Genomic DNA, 14968 nt, shown 5'->3' with positions numbered 1-14968 from the left:
AAACCGGTATCAATTTCATTGATTTGCCTTACCAAATATAATGTTGACACTGGGTGTTCACCACTTGTCTTTCAACGCTTGGGAAAATGAAATGGTTAAAGGCATGTAAAAGTTACCTCATCTTAGACGAAAATCATTCATAAGACATGCTTATTAAATTCATATGTGTAGGGTTGGTTGGAATTGCAAAAAAGGAAGCTTTAGTGTGATAATTTATTAGCTAGAGAATGATCTTTAGAAGAGGGTAGGTTGGATAGTACGTAATTCGAAGGTTGTTTGTACACGCAGACAAAAGAACGTAAGAATTCCATAAGAAACAATTATGATTTGAATTTGAATATCATTGATTTGCCTTATGAAAAATAATGTTGACAAAAAATAATAAATCGGATCAGACTAGAACCGGAAAATGGACAATGAGGTTAGGGGGCCGTGTGTTGACCACTCGTCTTTCAACGCTTGGGAAAATTAAATGGTTAAAGGCGTATAAGAGCTACCCCATGTTACCCAAACATTATTCATAATTCACGCTTTTGAAACTCATATATGTTGTTAAGAAGTCGAGCCTTATGAAATTCTTAGCTCTATTTGCCTCCGTGTAGGTTTGATGATATTATGTTGTTTTGCTCATTTTCATGAATTTCTTATGCAGCTTATCAACATTATCATCATCAGTGGCGACATCTGCATAGAGCGTTAACTAAGCTAACAAATTAGAGTTTTGCTGAAATCTCAGCTAACAATCAAATATTTTGCATTGATATCAGCAAAAGTAAATGCCAAGGTAATTGGCTGTTTAAGGTTTTACCAAACCAGATTGAGTGTGTTGGACAGAAAGGACGTTAAGTCAAAAGGCATTTAAACAGAATGCATATTTGAATGGATCAAATTTTCTATCCGTTAGCATTCGGCTTAATGACCCAGCATAGCCAGAACTAAATGAATTTTCAAGAACGAAAAAACTAGAATTTATTCACCTATGGATAGATCGAACCCTCCTTGCTAATTTAATTGCAGAAAACTATGCTCAAATCTGGATTCAGGGATGAAAACTATGATCATATGGTTTGATCAGGGCTGTCATCTGATCACTCAATACGCGCAATGTAGGGGATAACAGTACATAACGCACCCCCGGGGTAAGACGCACTTTTTTTCTGAAATAAACAAAGTCGACAGTGAGCATGCATAAGGGCCTATACGCGATGATCGATTCTCTTCGTCGATTTTCTCTTTTGTTAATAACTCGCTAGATTTAACGTTTCTCGGTGCGTTTGCTGTTGCTTTTGATAGCCAATACAACCTGTTACTACTCTGCATTGAACAAATTCTAGAAAATTGTTTCGCTTAGCTGTAGCAATGCAAAGAGAATATCGATGAAGAGAATCGATCATCGCGTATTCGCCCTTATGCATGCTCACTGTCGAAGTGAGAAGCAAGCAATCACAAAGTTTGCTGGTCTTTCACCCTGCGCAAATATAAAGCAGCGGAGAAGAGAAGACAGACACACACCCATAAATCGACAGTGAGCATGCATAAGGGCCTATACGCGATGATCGATTCTTTTCGTCGATTTTCTCTTTTGTTATTAACTCGCTAGATTTAACGTTTCTCGGTGCGTTTGCTGTTGCTTTTGATAGCCAAATAACCTGTTACTGCTCTGCATTGATCAAATTCTAGAAAATTGCTTCGCTTAGCTGTAGCGAGAAAATCGATGAAGAGAATCGATCATCGCATATTCGCCCTTATGCATGCTCACTGTCGAAATAACGAAATCTCAATGTGTAGCCATCGTTCCGACGGCTCCGGCGCTAAGCGCGCCACTCAGTGTATGGTTGTAAATGTGACACCCAGCAAAAATACAAAATTCTTCTTCTTTATTCTCTTCTTCATCTCCTATGCATGCAGTCGTGCTAAGCAAAGTGTGCAAAGAATTCAAAGAAGACATTAGCGCTTGTTGTATTATATTCGCTCCCTGCGCCGCACGGAGTGTACCACTCATTGTGTGGATCGCTTTATCACAGATTAGTTGGAAAAGAGTGTGCGAAGTAGATGGGAGAACCACACACTCTTTGTCGAGTGTTGTGAGATGCATACACACAGTTTCTTTGCTAACGCTCTGAGGTGCTTTCCAACCCTGGGTTTGATATTAGTGTTTCCTTCCCGGTATGGTCCAGAATGAAAAATCCCTGTATTTTGTCATTTCCCGAGATCTCGGCAACCCGCGAACCACAAACCTCAACATGTACACTCAAAGATAAATTAAATCATAAAAACTTAAAAAGTATGCAGTTTCCCGCTTCACCTTATTGAGTCCGAGCCATGATTACTTCGGCAATAGTCATGCATGATTAAAATCGAAATAATCTTTCCAGTATTAAATTTTATTCTTTTTGAATACTGATGTATAATCAAAAAAGATTAAAATTCAATCAAAAATTATTAAAATAGAATCTAAAATGATTAAAATTTATTCAAAAAAAGATAATCTACAATCTAATCAACCATGATTAAACTGGGATTAATATCAGATGCTTATTTTTTAATCATTCGATATGATTAAACTGAGTTTAATGTCAAATTGTTTAAATTTCAAGCAAAATGGGAATAGTTCAATTTATCAGTGTAGGGTATCAGTTGTTGTATGATACGCTACCGACCTCTACTGTGGGGCACCTGCATCATGTCTGGTGATGGCCAACGAGGTGGTCATGAGCAGTCGATATGACTGCAATTGAACTTGTTTTAGAAAACTCATGTGTATTTGCAATCTCATGCGAAATGAATATTTGCAATCGTCACAAAACATACTTACCTTACCAATCAGACTAAGGCTTTGATGCCCACTACTGTCCGAAGAAGTCGTCTCCACTCTACTCGATTCATGGCCACACATCACCAGCCTCGTAGTCTGCGAAGGGCCCGCAGGTCGCCTTCTACTTGATTGATCCACCTTGCCCGCTGCGCGCCTCTTTTTCTTGTTCCTGTTGGATCGCTTTCGAGAACCACTAGATCGTCGTCCGGCATTCTTACGACGTGCCCAGCCCACTGTCATCGTCCAATTTTTGCAGTCTGGACGATGGATGGTTCTCTCAGCAACAATTTGTGGTTCATTCGCCTCCTCCACGTTCCGTCATCCATCTGCACTCCACCGTAGATGGTACGTCACACCTTCCGTTCGAAAACACCAAGGTGGTCCTTCACGAGCATAGTCCAAGTCTCGTGGCCTTAAAGGACCACCAGTCTAATCAGCGTCTTGTAGATAGTGAACTTCGTGCGGCGGCGAGTTTTATTTGACCGGAGCGTCCTCCGGAGTCCAAAGTAGGCACGATTCCCTGCCATAATGCGTCTTAGAATTTCTCTGCTGGTATCATTTGCGGCGGTCACCAGTTTGAGCCCAAATATACGAACTCGTCCACTTCGATTTCGTCACCGTCAATGTGAACTCGGGGTGGGATGCTAACATTGTCGATGCGTCGATGGCAAGTCCAATCCGCCTAGCTTCAGCCTTCAGTCTGTTGTACGTTTCCATCATCGTCTCAAAGTTCCGTGCCATCGATGTCATTGGCGAAGCCAAGAAGCTGGATGCAGAGTTGCGACCTATCACAATCACGATCGTCAAACAGCTGATGGTAGTAACGCTTGGTACATTCCTATAAATGTGCTCGTCGAAGCACTCTCCATGACCATCCATCAAGTTGACGAAAGAAGTAAAAAGCAACTGGTCAATGTCGTCAGTGCTGGTGATTCATCACCGATCTGGTCATTCCCGACAATCACGACACTCATCTGTGCTCGTTTTGAAGCAGTTGCTGCTTTGCTTGATTATGTGAGTGTGTTGATGAGTGAGCCCAACAGCTTCCGTTTAATTTTGCCAGCATTGTTTGTAGCTCACACAGTCGCGCCTGCCGAGACAAACTTGGAATGCGTAGGCATTGTTTTCATTTTCTTCTGTCGTTTCGCTTTTTCTCATCATCGTACTGCAGAAGTCTTCATTGTTTTCATTGTGCTACATTTTGCCTGTGAGCAGTGACCGTTACTGGTGATTGTTGTTTGCCATGGCTCTACCTCTCACTGCGTGACAAAACGTTCTGTCAGCGATAGTCGGTTGATGCGTTGACGAGTGTCGAGTGAGTGTCATGATATTTTACATCACTGGCTGGATGGACTACCTGAAGATTGTGCCACTCGTACCTAACCCAGCTCTTCATATCACACCTTTTAACGCAATCGCCTTACCAATCGCGTCATTTTATCCGGAAATCCGTACTTGTGCATAATCTGCCATAGCTGATCTCGATCGATTGTGTCGTATGCGGATTTAAAATCGATGAACAAATTATGTGAGGGCCTGCCCCAAGCCCCCTGTCTCGCCGGGGGACCATCGTGTAGAGCTCTTTACACGCTGGCACTTGGACTGTGATCAACCACTCCTAACATGGAGAACAGACGCCGTTTTGAGCCGCACCTCTGTGGTGAACACACGGTCGGGTTTTGTTCACAAAACATAAAATATATTAAAAATCATAGCTAAAATAAAAATTCTTCACAGAATTTCAGATGTATTTAAAATGAAGACATCCCTAATAAAATGCGTTTGGTTATTTTGCTTAACGACGTGTTCAGGGTATCATCGAAACCATTTGTGAAATAGTTCTATCATTTTGGGTTATAATTCCGGCATGTTCTTTTTTTTATTAGGGCTTCAAATTTGGCTGCTCCAAGCACGAAAATCCAAGCCTAAAATCAACCGAAATATGGCAATTTCTTTGCAGTTGGTTCTTATGGAGGGTTGTTAATGCGGTCAGAATTATTATTTACTAATATATACCATTCGACAGCTTTCAGGAGAAGGCTTTCTTTATGGGGTGTTTTGCTTATGCTATTTCACTAGCGCTAATGTCCCAGCTACTATCAAAAAAGCACACCAGCATAATGTAAACAGGATATCAGCGTCTACTAGCATGATTTTCAGGAGCAACTGAAATTTCTGCTAGATAGGTAGCTAATACACTAGCGTTAGTAAATCCGCACAAATGTAAACTCCCCATTAGACTTGCAATGGTTCATTGGCCACATTGACTGCTTTCGGAATCACTAGGATGCCTCTGGATGAAACTGTTGAAAGGAACAATTATTGCATTTTTACAGAAAAACATGTAGTTCCACAGCTACTTCTTCTTGATTTTCTGAATAGGCTTTCTAACAGCAAACATTTGATAATGAGTGACGTGGAAATAGAAAATACTATCACGTTCAGTTTTGGCACTGGAAGTGTGAAACCCTCCTTGAGCGATTTTGACAATGTCTTGAAAGCCTTGCATACGGATCCCTTTCAGAAGGGAGCAACCTAACAGATTGCGGATGAGAAAGCATTTTCATAAATTTCAAGTCCGAACAAATGATGCTTCATGCATTACTTTATAACCCGGATGGAAAGGTATTCGAGATTCAATCCGTGCGAGAGGTTCAGAGGTCCCGGATTGGGGTTTAGCGTTGGTGCTGAGGAAATATTGGAAAGGGAAGGCGGTCATCCAAGACAAATTCCGAACGGAACTGTGCTTCGACATGTACGACTTCTCCTGTGATTTTTACGCTTCTTTTGCGAGCGTTTCACAGTGATAAAATAAATCAAGAACTCAATTATAATTATAGCATTTAGTTGGTCCCTCGATTTTCGAACTTTGGCCTTCATTATGGCCCAAAATCTTTCCACCGGACGAATCTCTGGTGAATTTGGGGGGTTGGCGGTTTTTGGTACAAAAACAACGTTATTGTCTCTGTACCAATCCAACGTCGATCGCGCGTAGTGGCATGATGCCAGGTCCTGCCAAAATAATGTCTCGCCTCCGTGGGACCGCAGAAAGGGCAACAGACGCTTCTGGAGGCACTCGGTGCGGTAAATTTCGCTGTTGATGGTACCCATTGTGATGTACGGTTTACTCAGTTTACCGCATTGGCATATGGCCTGCTAGAGCAAGTATTTTTTGGCGAATTTGTCCAGTTTCTTCTTCCTTATGTCTTCCGGAACATCAAACCGTGATTTGGCAACGTAGAACTCCAGCCCCGGTATCTGCTTTGCGTCTGCCTTGATGTAGGTTTCGTCATCCATAACCATACACATCGGTTTCGTTAACCACTCTGGATACAGCTTCCTTGCGCGGGATTTGGCCGCCGTGTTTTGTTGATCACGCCGGTTCGGTGCCTTCCGGACCTTGAATACACGAAGGCTAGCTCGTTTCATGGTTTGCTGAACGAACCAGGTGGAACACTTTGCCTTGAGAGCCGCGACGCGAATCGAAAGGTTCGGATTACGCTTGAAATAATCCAACACCTTCCGGGCCTTCACAGGGTCAGCTGTCTTCGATTTTCTTCCACTTCCAGCCCATCGCTCGGTCGTCTGGGACTCCTTAAATGATTTTACCACCTGATACACAGTTGTATGGGTGATTCTCAGTTGTCTTCCGATCCATCTCATGGTCGCAGTCGGATTTTCCATGACGGCGCGCAAAATTCTCCGGCGATTTTCTTCTTGTTTCTATGACATCTCAATAACCACTGAACCGATTGTTATGAAATTTTGCACATGTAAACAATTCACTTCAAACTAGCTATACCCAGATTTTCATCAATTGTTACCCACGGATAAAAAAGTTACACACGGATAAAAATGGTGCATTTTTTTCGAGTGCAAGCCTTAAATTAATTCCTCAAAATTCGAATTACTCATTTCAGGAGGCGAAATCACTTGCGGCCAGGTATCTTGCTACAAGCGACACGATTGTGAACCGAAATTCATTCCCGGTCGCTGCTGCCCGGAATATGACAACTGCCCTCCTCTAGGTAAATCATCAACTGCCTTCCTTCACGTGAACCCCCAATTCTAACCTTGAAAAAAATCCTTTTCAGAAAACTCCAACATCGCAGAGCCTACCTCACCGAGCGACGACCATTCCAGTGAGCTGAAGGAAACCGAAATCGAAGCCGAAGACCTCCTGGATGCAGAGAACAAGAAACTATCGTCGATCACATCGAACGACGTCACCACTGCCGGTACGACCACGACCACTACCGAAGGATCCACGACACCCAAAGTTCAAATCCACGCGGCAAACAACAATCCGCTGGGTTTATTCAAAATCAAGGAAATCACCAAACCGGAAGAGATTCGATTGACCGATTCCAGACCAAAAATCACCACTACAACCGCGGCGTCGAGCAGCAACGAAGTGACGGCACATCCATCGACAGAGTCATCCTCATCCCCGTCGTCGCACAGCGAAGAGGCAAACCATCTGGAGCATTTGGATCTGAACGTTACCGATGACGGTGATGAAGGCACGAAGAACGTCCGGCACACCGATGAAGATGGAGTGGTTAACGGAACTTCCGAGGTTACCGATTCCGGAGAGAGTTCAACCGCCGGTCCTTCCGAGCCGTTATCGTCGTCGTCGTCGTCCTCGGATGAAATGGAATTGTCGTCGGAGTCTAGTAGTTATACTACGGTGCGAGTGCTGGTGCCTGCAACGCCTTCCACGACTACGTCCATGCCCGACGATGTTTCAGACGAAGTAACCAAGAAGGATAAACCGTTGCCAGCGGTTGTTCAGATTGGGGACAAGCTGGTGATCGTGGATCACAATCAGCTGAAACCGATTACTGTGATTCAGGTTGAGGAGGTTGCGGGACTGCAACGTGGAGAGGATGACATATCGTACGATCAGGAGATGTACACGGATCGGGCTCCGGAGAACAGAGAAACGCCAAAGCACATGAAATTGGAGAGTAGCGAAAGGGAGACCCTGTCGACGCAGGCGGATTCAAGTGTGGCTTACGAAACGGTTTATCACGGAGGATCGACGGAGAATTTGGCATCGGAAGAGGTTTTCGAGACGCAGCATTATACGGAAGGTCCGGAAAGTAGTGCAGAGAGGAATGATACTCAGACCGATCAGCTGTCGGCGAGTAGTGAGGAGTTTATACAGTTGACGCTGTCGTCGGACAAACCGGGCAAGTTGGACGATGAGCATACGACTTTGAATTCATTGGCCACGAGTGGAGAGGAAGGTAGCACAACCATGGCAGATTTCAATATTATGTCGGCGAGCTCGGAAGCGTCAGGGGATGAAGTGTATGAAACGCATTTTTATACGGAAGGTCCGGGAAGTTCTTCGGAAACTACGGAAGTGAATGCGATTTCGGAAACTCCTCAATCTACAAAGCCAAGTAAGGATCTTCCAGTGGACGACATGGCCACGCAAAGGAAGCCGTACATCGAGGACGATGAACATGATCTGATTCAACCAGGATTCCAGCCCATCCCTGAGGACTTTAGTCTGCTGTTGAGAGATCAACCCGCGATGGATGATGAAATGGAACAGTCCAGTGCTCCAGCGAAGAGCGAACGGAAGGAAGATATTGCAACGCCTAAGATTTTGTCAGAAGTGTACGAATATCGTCAGAACGCGTCCAGTACGACGACAACGGAAGCTTCAAGTGAAATGGAGAATGAGGTGACAATTTCTCCATCCTGGTTGAAAGATGAATTCAAGCCAATGCTTCGAGCTCCTGGAGAGCCTCATCTGGTTCCTGAATGGGAACGTAGCAATGTTACCGTCAGTAATTCGTCCTCCGATGAGGAATTCAGTGGAGCTGGAGAGTTCCATGTGCTGAAGATGAACTCCGAGGAGTACATTGACAGTTCTTCGGAGGGTAGCGGATCGAGCTCGCCCAGGAAGGAATCCGAGGAAACTACCCTTGCGCCAACAAAGCTTCTACTGCAAGACATTGATTCGCCGGAAAGTGGGTCCTCTTTGGAGTCAGACAGTGTGAAGCATAATCCAAAAAATGACGTCGAAAGTGTCAAGTATGACGAGGACGAAAACAGTACCGTCCAGGAGGCACTACCCAAACAGGTGAAATCTAGTGTTTGAACTTCGAGCAGTGAAGTGCGTAACTTTATGGTAGAAGAATTCAATCAAATTCAAATAGAAACTAGCTAAACGAATTTACTGAATCAAGTATTTAGCAAAGCAAACAAAATCAAACAGGTATTCTCGTTAGTCCGGAAATCACCCTTCGGGAACGACTGAGAATAAGGTGCCAGTTAATGAAAGAAGCAATTCTGCGTCTCTTTCTCCTTGATTAATCGAGTAAGGTTTATTTATTATTCCTCCAATTTCCCGCGCGTTGCATCAAGTCGGGCGTTGGAAGTCTCTAATCTACTAAAAAAAAAGTGAGGGATGGTTCTAAAACTACGATACGCTTTAGACAGTTCATTTTAGTGCCATTAACCACACAGAATGAAGAACGGATACGCACACAAATTCGTCAAGAAGCTACAACTACAACAACAACAACAAATCGGGTTCGCTTCCTGTGTCCAAGTCTCCGCTGCAAACCCCCACACACACATACAAGTGCAATCATTCCCTTTTTTTATCGGTTTTCACTGGTCCGATTGGTTTGGTGATATCGATCGATTGGAGCTGTGAAAACCACGATGGAACTAGTAGCTAGTCACTCTAGTTATGAACCAAGCGCGGTGCTTGACACCAGGTAAAGCGACAAAACTCGTAAAATTTGTACAAATTGAGAAACAGGAACATATCCATGGCAAACAAAATAATAAAACAAACGAATTATCAAGGAAACCTTCATATTCTCCCAAAACCTTATGTTACTTGTAATGGCTCAAATAATTGAAGAGAACATAGTCGTTGGTGTAAATTATTTATTACGCGATGATTGCGAAATTTGAAAAAAAAACAAAATTTGGATTTACACAAATGCAAACAGGCTGCACTCAAACTAAACCCAGAATCCATTCATTCAAAACACTCACCAGAGAGGCATGTGATAGTTCTTACCGTTTGTTGAATATTTGAAATCCTTCAACCGAACGGATATGATGACTCTGAATTACTAAAATCTCACTACAACCGGAAACAGAAGACAACATTCTTATCAAACTTAAAGAATAGACCGAACGAAATCGTAGATTAAGTTTAAGACTGTTACTAGCGATAGTTGATTATGATTATATACGAATTACAAGAAATGGAAAATGATTATTTATTGATTATTTATAATCGAGCACGAATATGTCGTCGCGTTGATTTCAAGTTCATCTTCATTTCAACTGTCAAACATTATGTAGTCGGCCGGGCGGGGATGAAACGCCCCCACCGCCCCTAGCAAATAGTAGGCATTTTTTCTCAATTTTTATCATTATTATTATTATTATTATTATTACGACAACTATCATTATTTTTATAGACAAAACCGATTATCATTTCATTAGAGGAGTAAGTTCCCTTTCCCTCCTCCATCGGCTTCCCGAGTAGACCCGTAAGAATCGTTAGGAAAAATAACTATTAACTGAAGAAAGAGTCATACTTGTAATTTGAACTATTATTATTATGTAAACTACAGCAGTTAAAAGTTTGAAGGCCATTTTCGTTTTCCTTTCTCGATACGTGCAAGCTATATTGGAACTGTTCAATATTTGGTTGAGAAGTAAGGAAAACGCACTAGCCGGACCCTCTCTCTTCCCCCAACTGGGAGCTGATGCTGCTGAGTACTACATAATGAATCTAGGCAATTATGGAATTTAGATGCAAGTCCTTACTAGGCGAAGAAGTCGATTGAATAAGGAATGTAAAATAAAATGAATAAAATAATAAAAAACTTTCTAGAAAGTTCAAGGTTTGATTTGCGACTAATATCACATCCGAAAAATAATATTCTAAATGACGAAATAATATTCTTTAATAACTTTTCATGGAACACGTTTTTATTACATTTGCTGTTACATTTCAAATTATGGTTCATTTGATATAATTTTCATTATGCCATAATTAAAACAACATATTCAACTTGTTAAAATGCGTAGACTCTATATCCTACCTAACTATCCTAACTCAATCAAATGTTTCAGATTTATAATGATCTAGTAGTCGAACCACCCACAGTGAACCCTGAACCTTTCCAGGAAGACAGCTCTCCCTTCATCTAAGGTCTGCAAACGAGCCAGGTGATGGACCTCCGAATTTCGAGTCCACCGAGGAATGTTTGAGGTTTGAGCTGGTGGCATTTAGCACAATTATAAATGGTTCTACCGGTTCCGGGTCATTTTTCATTGAAGGGACCATCGTTATAGTTATGTAGTTGTAGAATTATAGGCTTATAGAATTAAATATTTTTGTTTAGTTCATGCTTAATTCTAAGAATAATCCAAAATAATTCCATCTACTGTAATATTTGTTCCTATTTATCCATATTAATTCGAAAAATGTATAAAGAATCCATTTACGGAAGTTCTGACTAGTTGATACCAAATATTAAGCCAACACTTACATATGACTGTCATTTCTTGAAATTTAATTTGTCCTATGAATAGTACTGATTCATTAGCCCCAATGTCACCCAAAAAAAGCTAGTCAGTGGTACCGCCATATTTCCAACAAGGTTAGCCTTGGATCATCCATCATTGCCTGAATTGTTCCGGAATATCAACTAGCGGTGGTACCGCCATCTTGCCGACAAGATGGGCCTTTCTTCGTCCGCCATCGAAGGAATCGTTCCGGAACCGCAGCGAGCGCTCGCTGGACTGCAGTCGTCATCGACGTCAAAGGTATGTGCCAGAATATCGACCACACCACACAATCCACACCAATTTGAAGAAATACAGTGTTTTAGTTGATTCGCTCTGTGTTTTAATTAATTTGAAAGCTTGAGTGCCTTTTACTTCGCGTAGCCCCTCCAGTTAGCCCAGTAGTGCACCGAATCTTAGACACAGTTCGAGGAGTCTCGTGCTGCTGAGTTGTTGTCGGGCAGAACCTCAAAACTTATAAAGTTAATAGATTTGATGCGACTGGCCGACGGCCTATGCAATAGAATGACTCATCAATGAACTGCGTTTCTGACGCCGCAGGGTGCATTGGAGATGGATTCTGATTTGAAATTGAATTTGGATGTGCTCTTATACTAAAGGGTGATACGGTCAAAATTTGGTCAAGGGAAAACGCGTGTAAATCGGTGAAATCGTTTATTTAAAAAATCAAATTAAATTTCTTTTTCAAGTTCAATTAGTATAAAATTCAGGAAAAATATTCAGTTAGGCTTCCGCTTTTCCAAATCCGAATTGCCGGGCCTTACGCTTGACCCCTGCCATCAGATTTTGTACAGCCACCTTGTCCACCTTCTTCGCCGCAGAAAGCCAGTTTGCCTTGAACTGATGCTCGCCCTTAGCAGTTTTTTTGGTCTTCTTTAGGTTCCGCTTGACAATAGTCCAGTATTTCTCAATTGGGCGGAGCTCTGGCGTGTTGGGAGGGTTCTTGTCCTTGGGAACCACCTGCACGTTGTTGGCGGCGTACCACTCCATGGCCTTTTTACCGTAATGGCAAGATGCCAAATCCGGCCAAAACAGTACGGAACAACCGTGTTTCTTCAGGAAAGGCAGCATTTCTTGGTTGACAGTCCCGGAAGCTATGAAAATGCTGCTTTTCAAGCCACAGGTACAGATGGCTTGCCAAACCAGATATTTCTTTGCAAACTTTGACAGTTTCATGTGCTTGAAAACATCTGCTACCTTTCCCCTTGCTTTTGCCGTATAAAACTCCTGTCCCGGAAGCTGCTTGTAGTCGGCTTTGACGTAGGTTTCGTCGTCAATTACCACGCAGTCAAACTTCGTCAGCATCGTCGTGTACAGCCTCCGGGATCGCGCTTTGGCCGTCGTATTTTGTTTATCATCGCGATTTGGAGTCACTACCTTCTTGTAAGTCGATAGTCCGGCTCGTTTTTTGGCTCGATGCACGGTTGTAGACGATACACCCAGCTTATTTGCGGCATCTCGGAGAGAGAGGTTAGGGTTTCGCTTGAAACTACCGGCAACTCTCTTTGTCGTCTCAGCGGCTTCCGGTTTTCGATTTCCCCCCGATCCAGACTTCCTGGCTGTCGACAAACGTTCCCCAAACACTTTAATTACATTTGTAACGGTTGATTTGGCAACTTTTAGCGATTTTGCCAACTTTGCGTGCGAGTAGCTCGGATTTTCGCGATGCGCGAGCAAAATTTTGATACGCTGCTCTTCTTGCTTGGACGGCATTTTGACAACTGAAGAGTGAATTCCAAAATCAAAATAGGAGCAACATTCTACACACACACACCTTCAAAATGAGGGGTGTTCAGGTTTTTTAAATGCAAAATTGAAAGAAATACGTCAAGTTGATATTGACCAAATTTTGACCGTATCACCCTTTAACAGCGGATGATTCTTAAAGGCTGTTTTTGATCCATTTTCAAGCACCATGTGGTCCTCATCTATCGCTCTGAGTCAGGGATGCCAGATTCCAAAACATTGATTTTGAAGACTTTTTAATCTCGTAAAGACATCTATTTTTCGCAGACATTTTAAAGACATTTCATGTTTTATGAAGACTTTTGAAGCTACAGTCAGGAATCCTTATTGCCGGGGTAACAGGGGCGTGAATAAGGAACCGCGAATAAGGATACCCACAGCTTATGGGATTTTCACTAATAGGGGCTGTGGTGGATTATCTCATTTGTTTCAATATATAGAGCTATACTGTCTTGCACAAAGTTGTTGTACTGAGATGGACCAACAAGCATGTGTCATTGGATTCAGGTTTAATTGGGAACTACGCCGCTAGAGGCGCTTCACTTTTATTTTACTTATGGCGGGCGTTATAATATGGATCATAGGTCCAACATAGAATATTTCGTGACCCTGGCCATATAGAAAGTTGCTGTCTTGAGCAAAGTTGTTCAAGTGACCAAGTATTTTTGGATGCTGGCCATATTAGTTCAGAACTCTCTCACTACGCAGCGCTTCTGTGCATATAAGCGTGCTACATAAGCTGTATCTCAAAATCCTGGCCATATAGAAAGTTACTGTCTTCAGCAAAGTTGTTCAGGTGATCATGTCCTTTTGTATGGTGTTCGTATTAGTTCAGAACTGTCTCACTACGCAGCACTAGTGTGCATGTGAACTTCCTATATAAACTGTATCTCGAGAACCCGACCATATAGAACGTTTCTGTCTTCAGCAAAGTTGTGCAGGTGACCAAGTCCTTTCGAATGATGGCCATATTATTTAAGAACTCTCTCACTACGCGGCACTAATGAGCACATGAACTTCCTAAATATGTTATGTCTGGAAAGCTTGTCCATATAAGATGTTGCTGTGAAAAGTGAGAACGCGAAATGGAATAGGGATGACGTGTAGAGAGGCTGTAAATCGATTTCGGACGCCATTTTGAAATCCAAGATGGCGGTCATTGATTCAAGAAAAACTGTCACATACCCTACAACATGGGTATTTTCGGAAAGAGAACGCCGTGTAGAGGCTGGAAATCGATGCCTGACGCCATTTTGGAATCCAAGATGGCGGCCATCAGTTCAAGAAAAACTGTCTCTTTAAGCTACAATATGGGTATTTTCGGAAAAGGGATGACGTTTAGAGGCTGGAAATCGATGCCAGATGCCATTTTAGAATCCCAGATAGGGGCCATCGGTTCAAGAAAAACTGTCAAATACCATACAATATGAGCATTTCCGGAAAGGGGACGACATTCCCCAGAAAAGCATTCCCCTGAATGTACCATTCTCCAGAAAAGTATGCCATGTGTTATTGATTATTTTAGTTTATTATAGTCACTCCAGGAATCTCCTTTCGCGTATATAAAAAGAAGAGAAAAACTTCTTAATGGGTCAAGGGGTTTGAGGAGACCTTAATGAATCAAGGGGTTTTCCCTTCTTTGAAAATATAAGAAAAGGAAATAATTATTTTTTTTTTGATATACGATAAAGCAGGGAATGTTCCCTTCTTTGATCATGTATAAAAGAAACATCATTAATTCAATAAATATATAATAAAGAAGGGAATATTCCTTTCTTTGAAAATATAACAAAAGAAAACAATTAAATTCTTTGGATATACGATAAA

At 42.2% G+C, this 14968-nt stretch overlaps 1 protein-coding gene across 5 annotated transcripts in view; it reads left to right on the top strand.

The window, feature by feature from the left end:
* Positions 1 to 10700, top strand: part of LOC135700265 (uncharacterized) — a 118580-nt gene extending 107880 nt beyond the window's left edge. For all 5 annotated transcript variants that reach the window (XM_065220728.1, XM_065220727.1, XM_065220726.1 and 2 more), the window contains 2 exons: positions 6736 to 6843; positions 6910 to 10700. In XM_065220728.1, the coding sequence (XP_065076800.1) occupies positions 6736 to 6843; positions 6910 to 8933 (2132 nt within the window). In that variant the 3' untranslated portion in view covers positions 8934 to 10700. The remainder of the gene's footprint in view (positions 1 to 6735; positions 6844 to 6909) is intronic.
* Positions 10701 to 14968: the final 4268 nt, after the last annotated feature.

This window comes from Ochlerotatus camptorhynchus, unplaced genomic scaffold (assembly GCF_037179485.1).
Source record: "Ochlerotatus camptorhynchus isolate MF236.1 unplaced genomic scaffold, CSIRO-AGI_Acam_v1.1 ptg000131l, whole genome shotgun sequence".
NCBI lineage: Eukaryota > Metazoa > Arthropoda > Insecta > Diptera > Culicidae > Ochlerotatus > Ochlerotatus camptorhynchus.
Note: the sequence above shows the minus strand (reverse complement) of the source record. Positions and strands in the feature narration are given on the sequence as shown.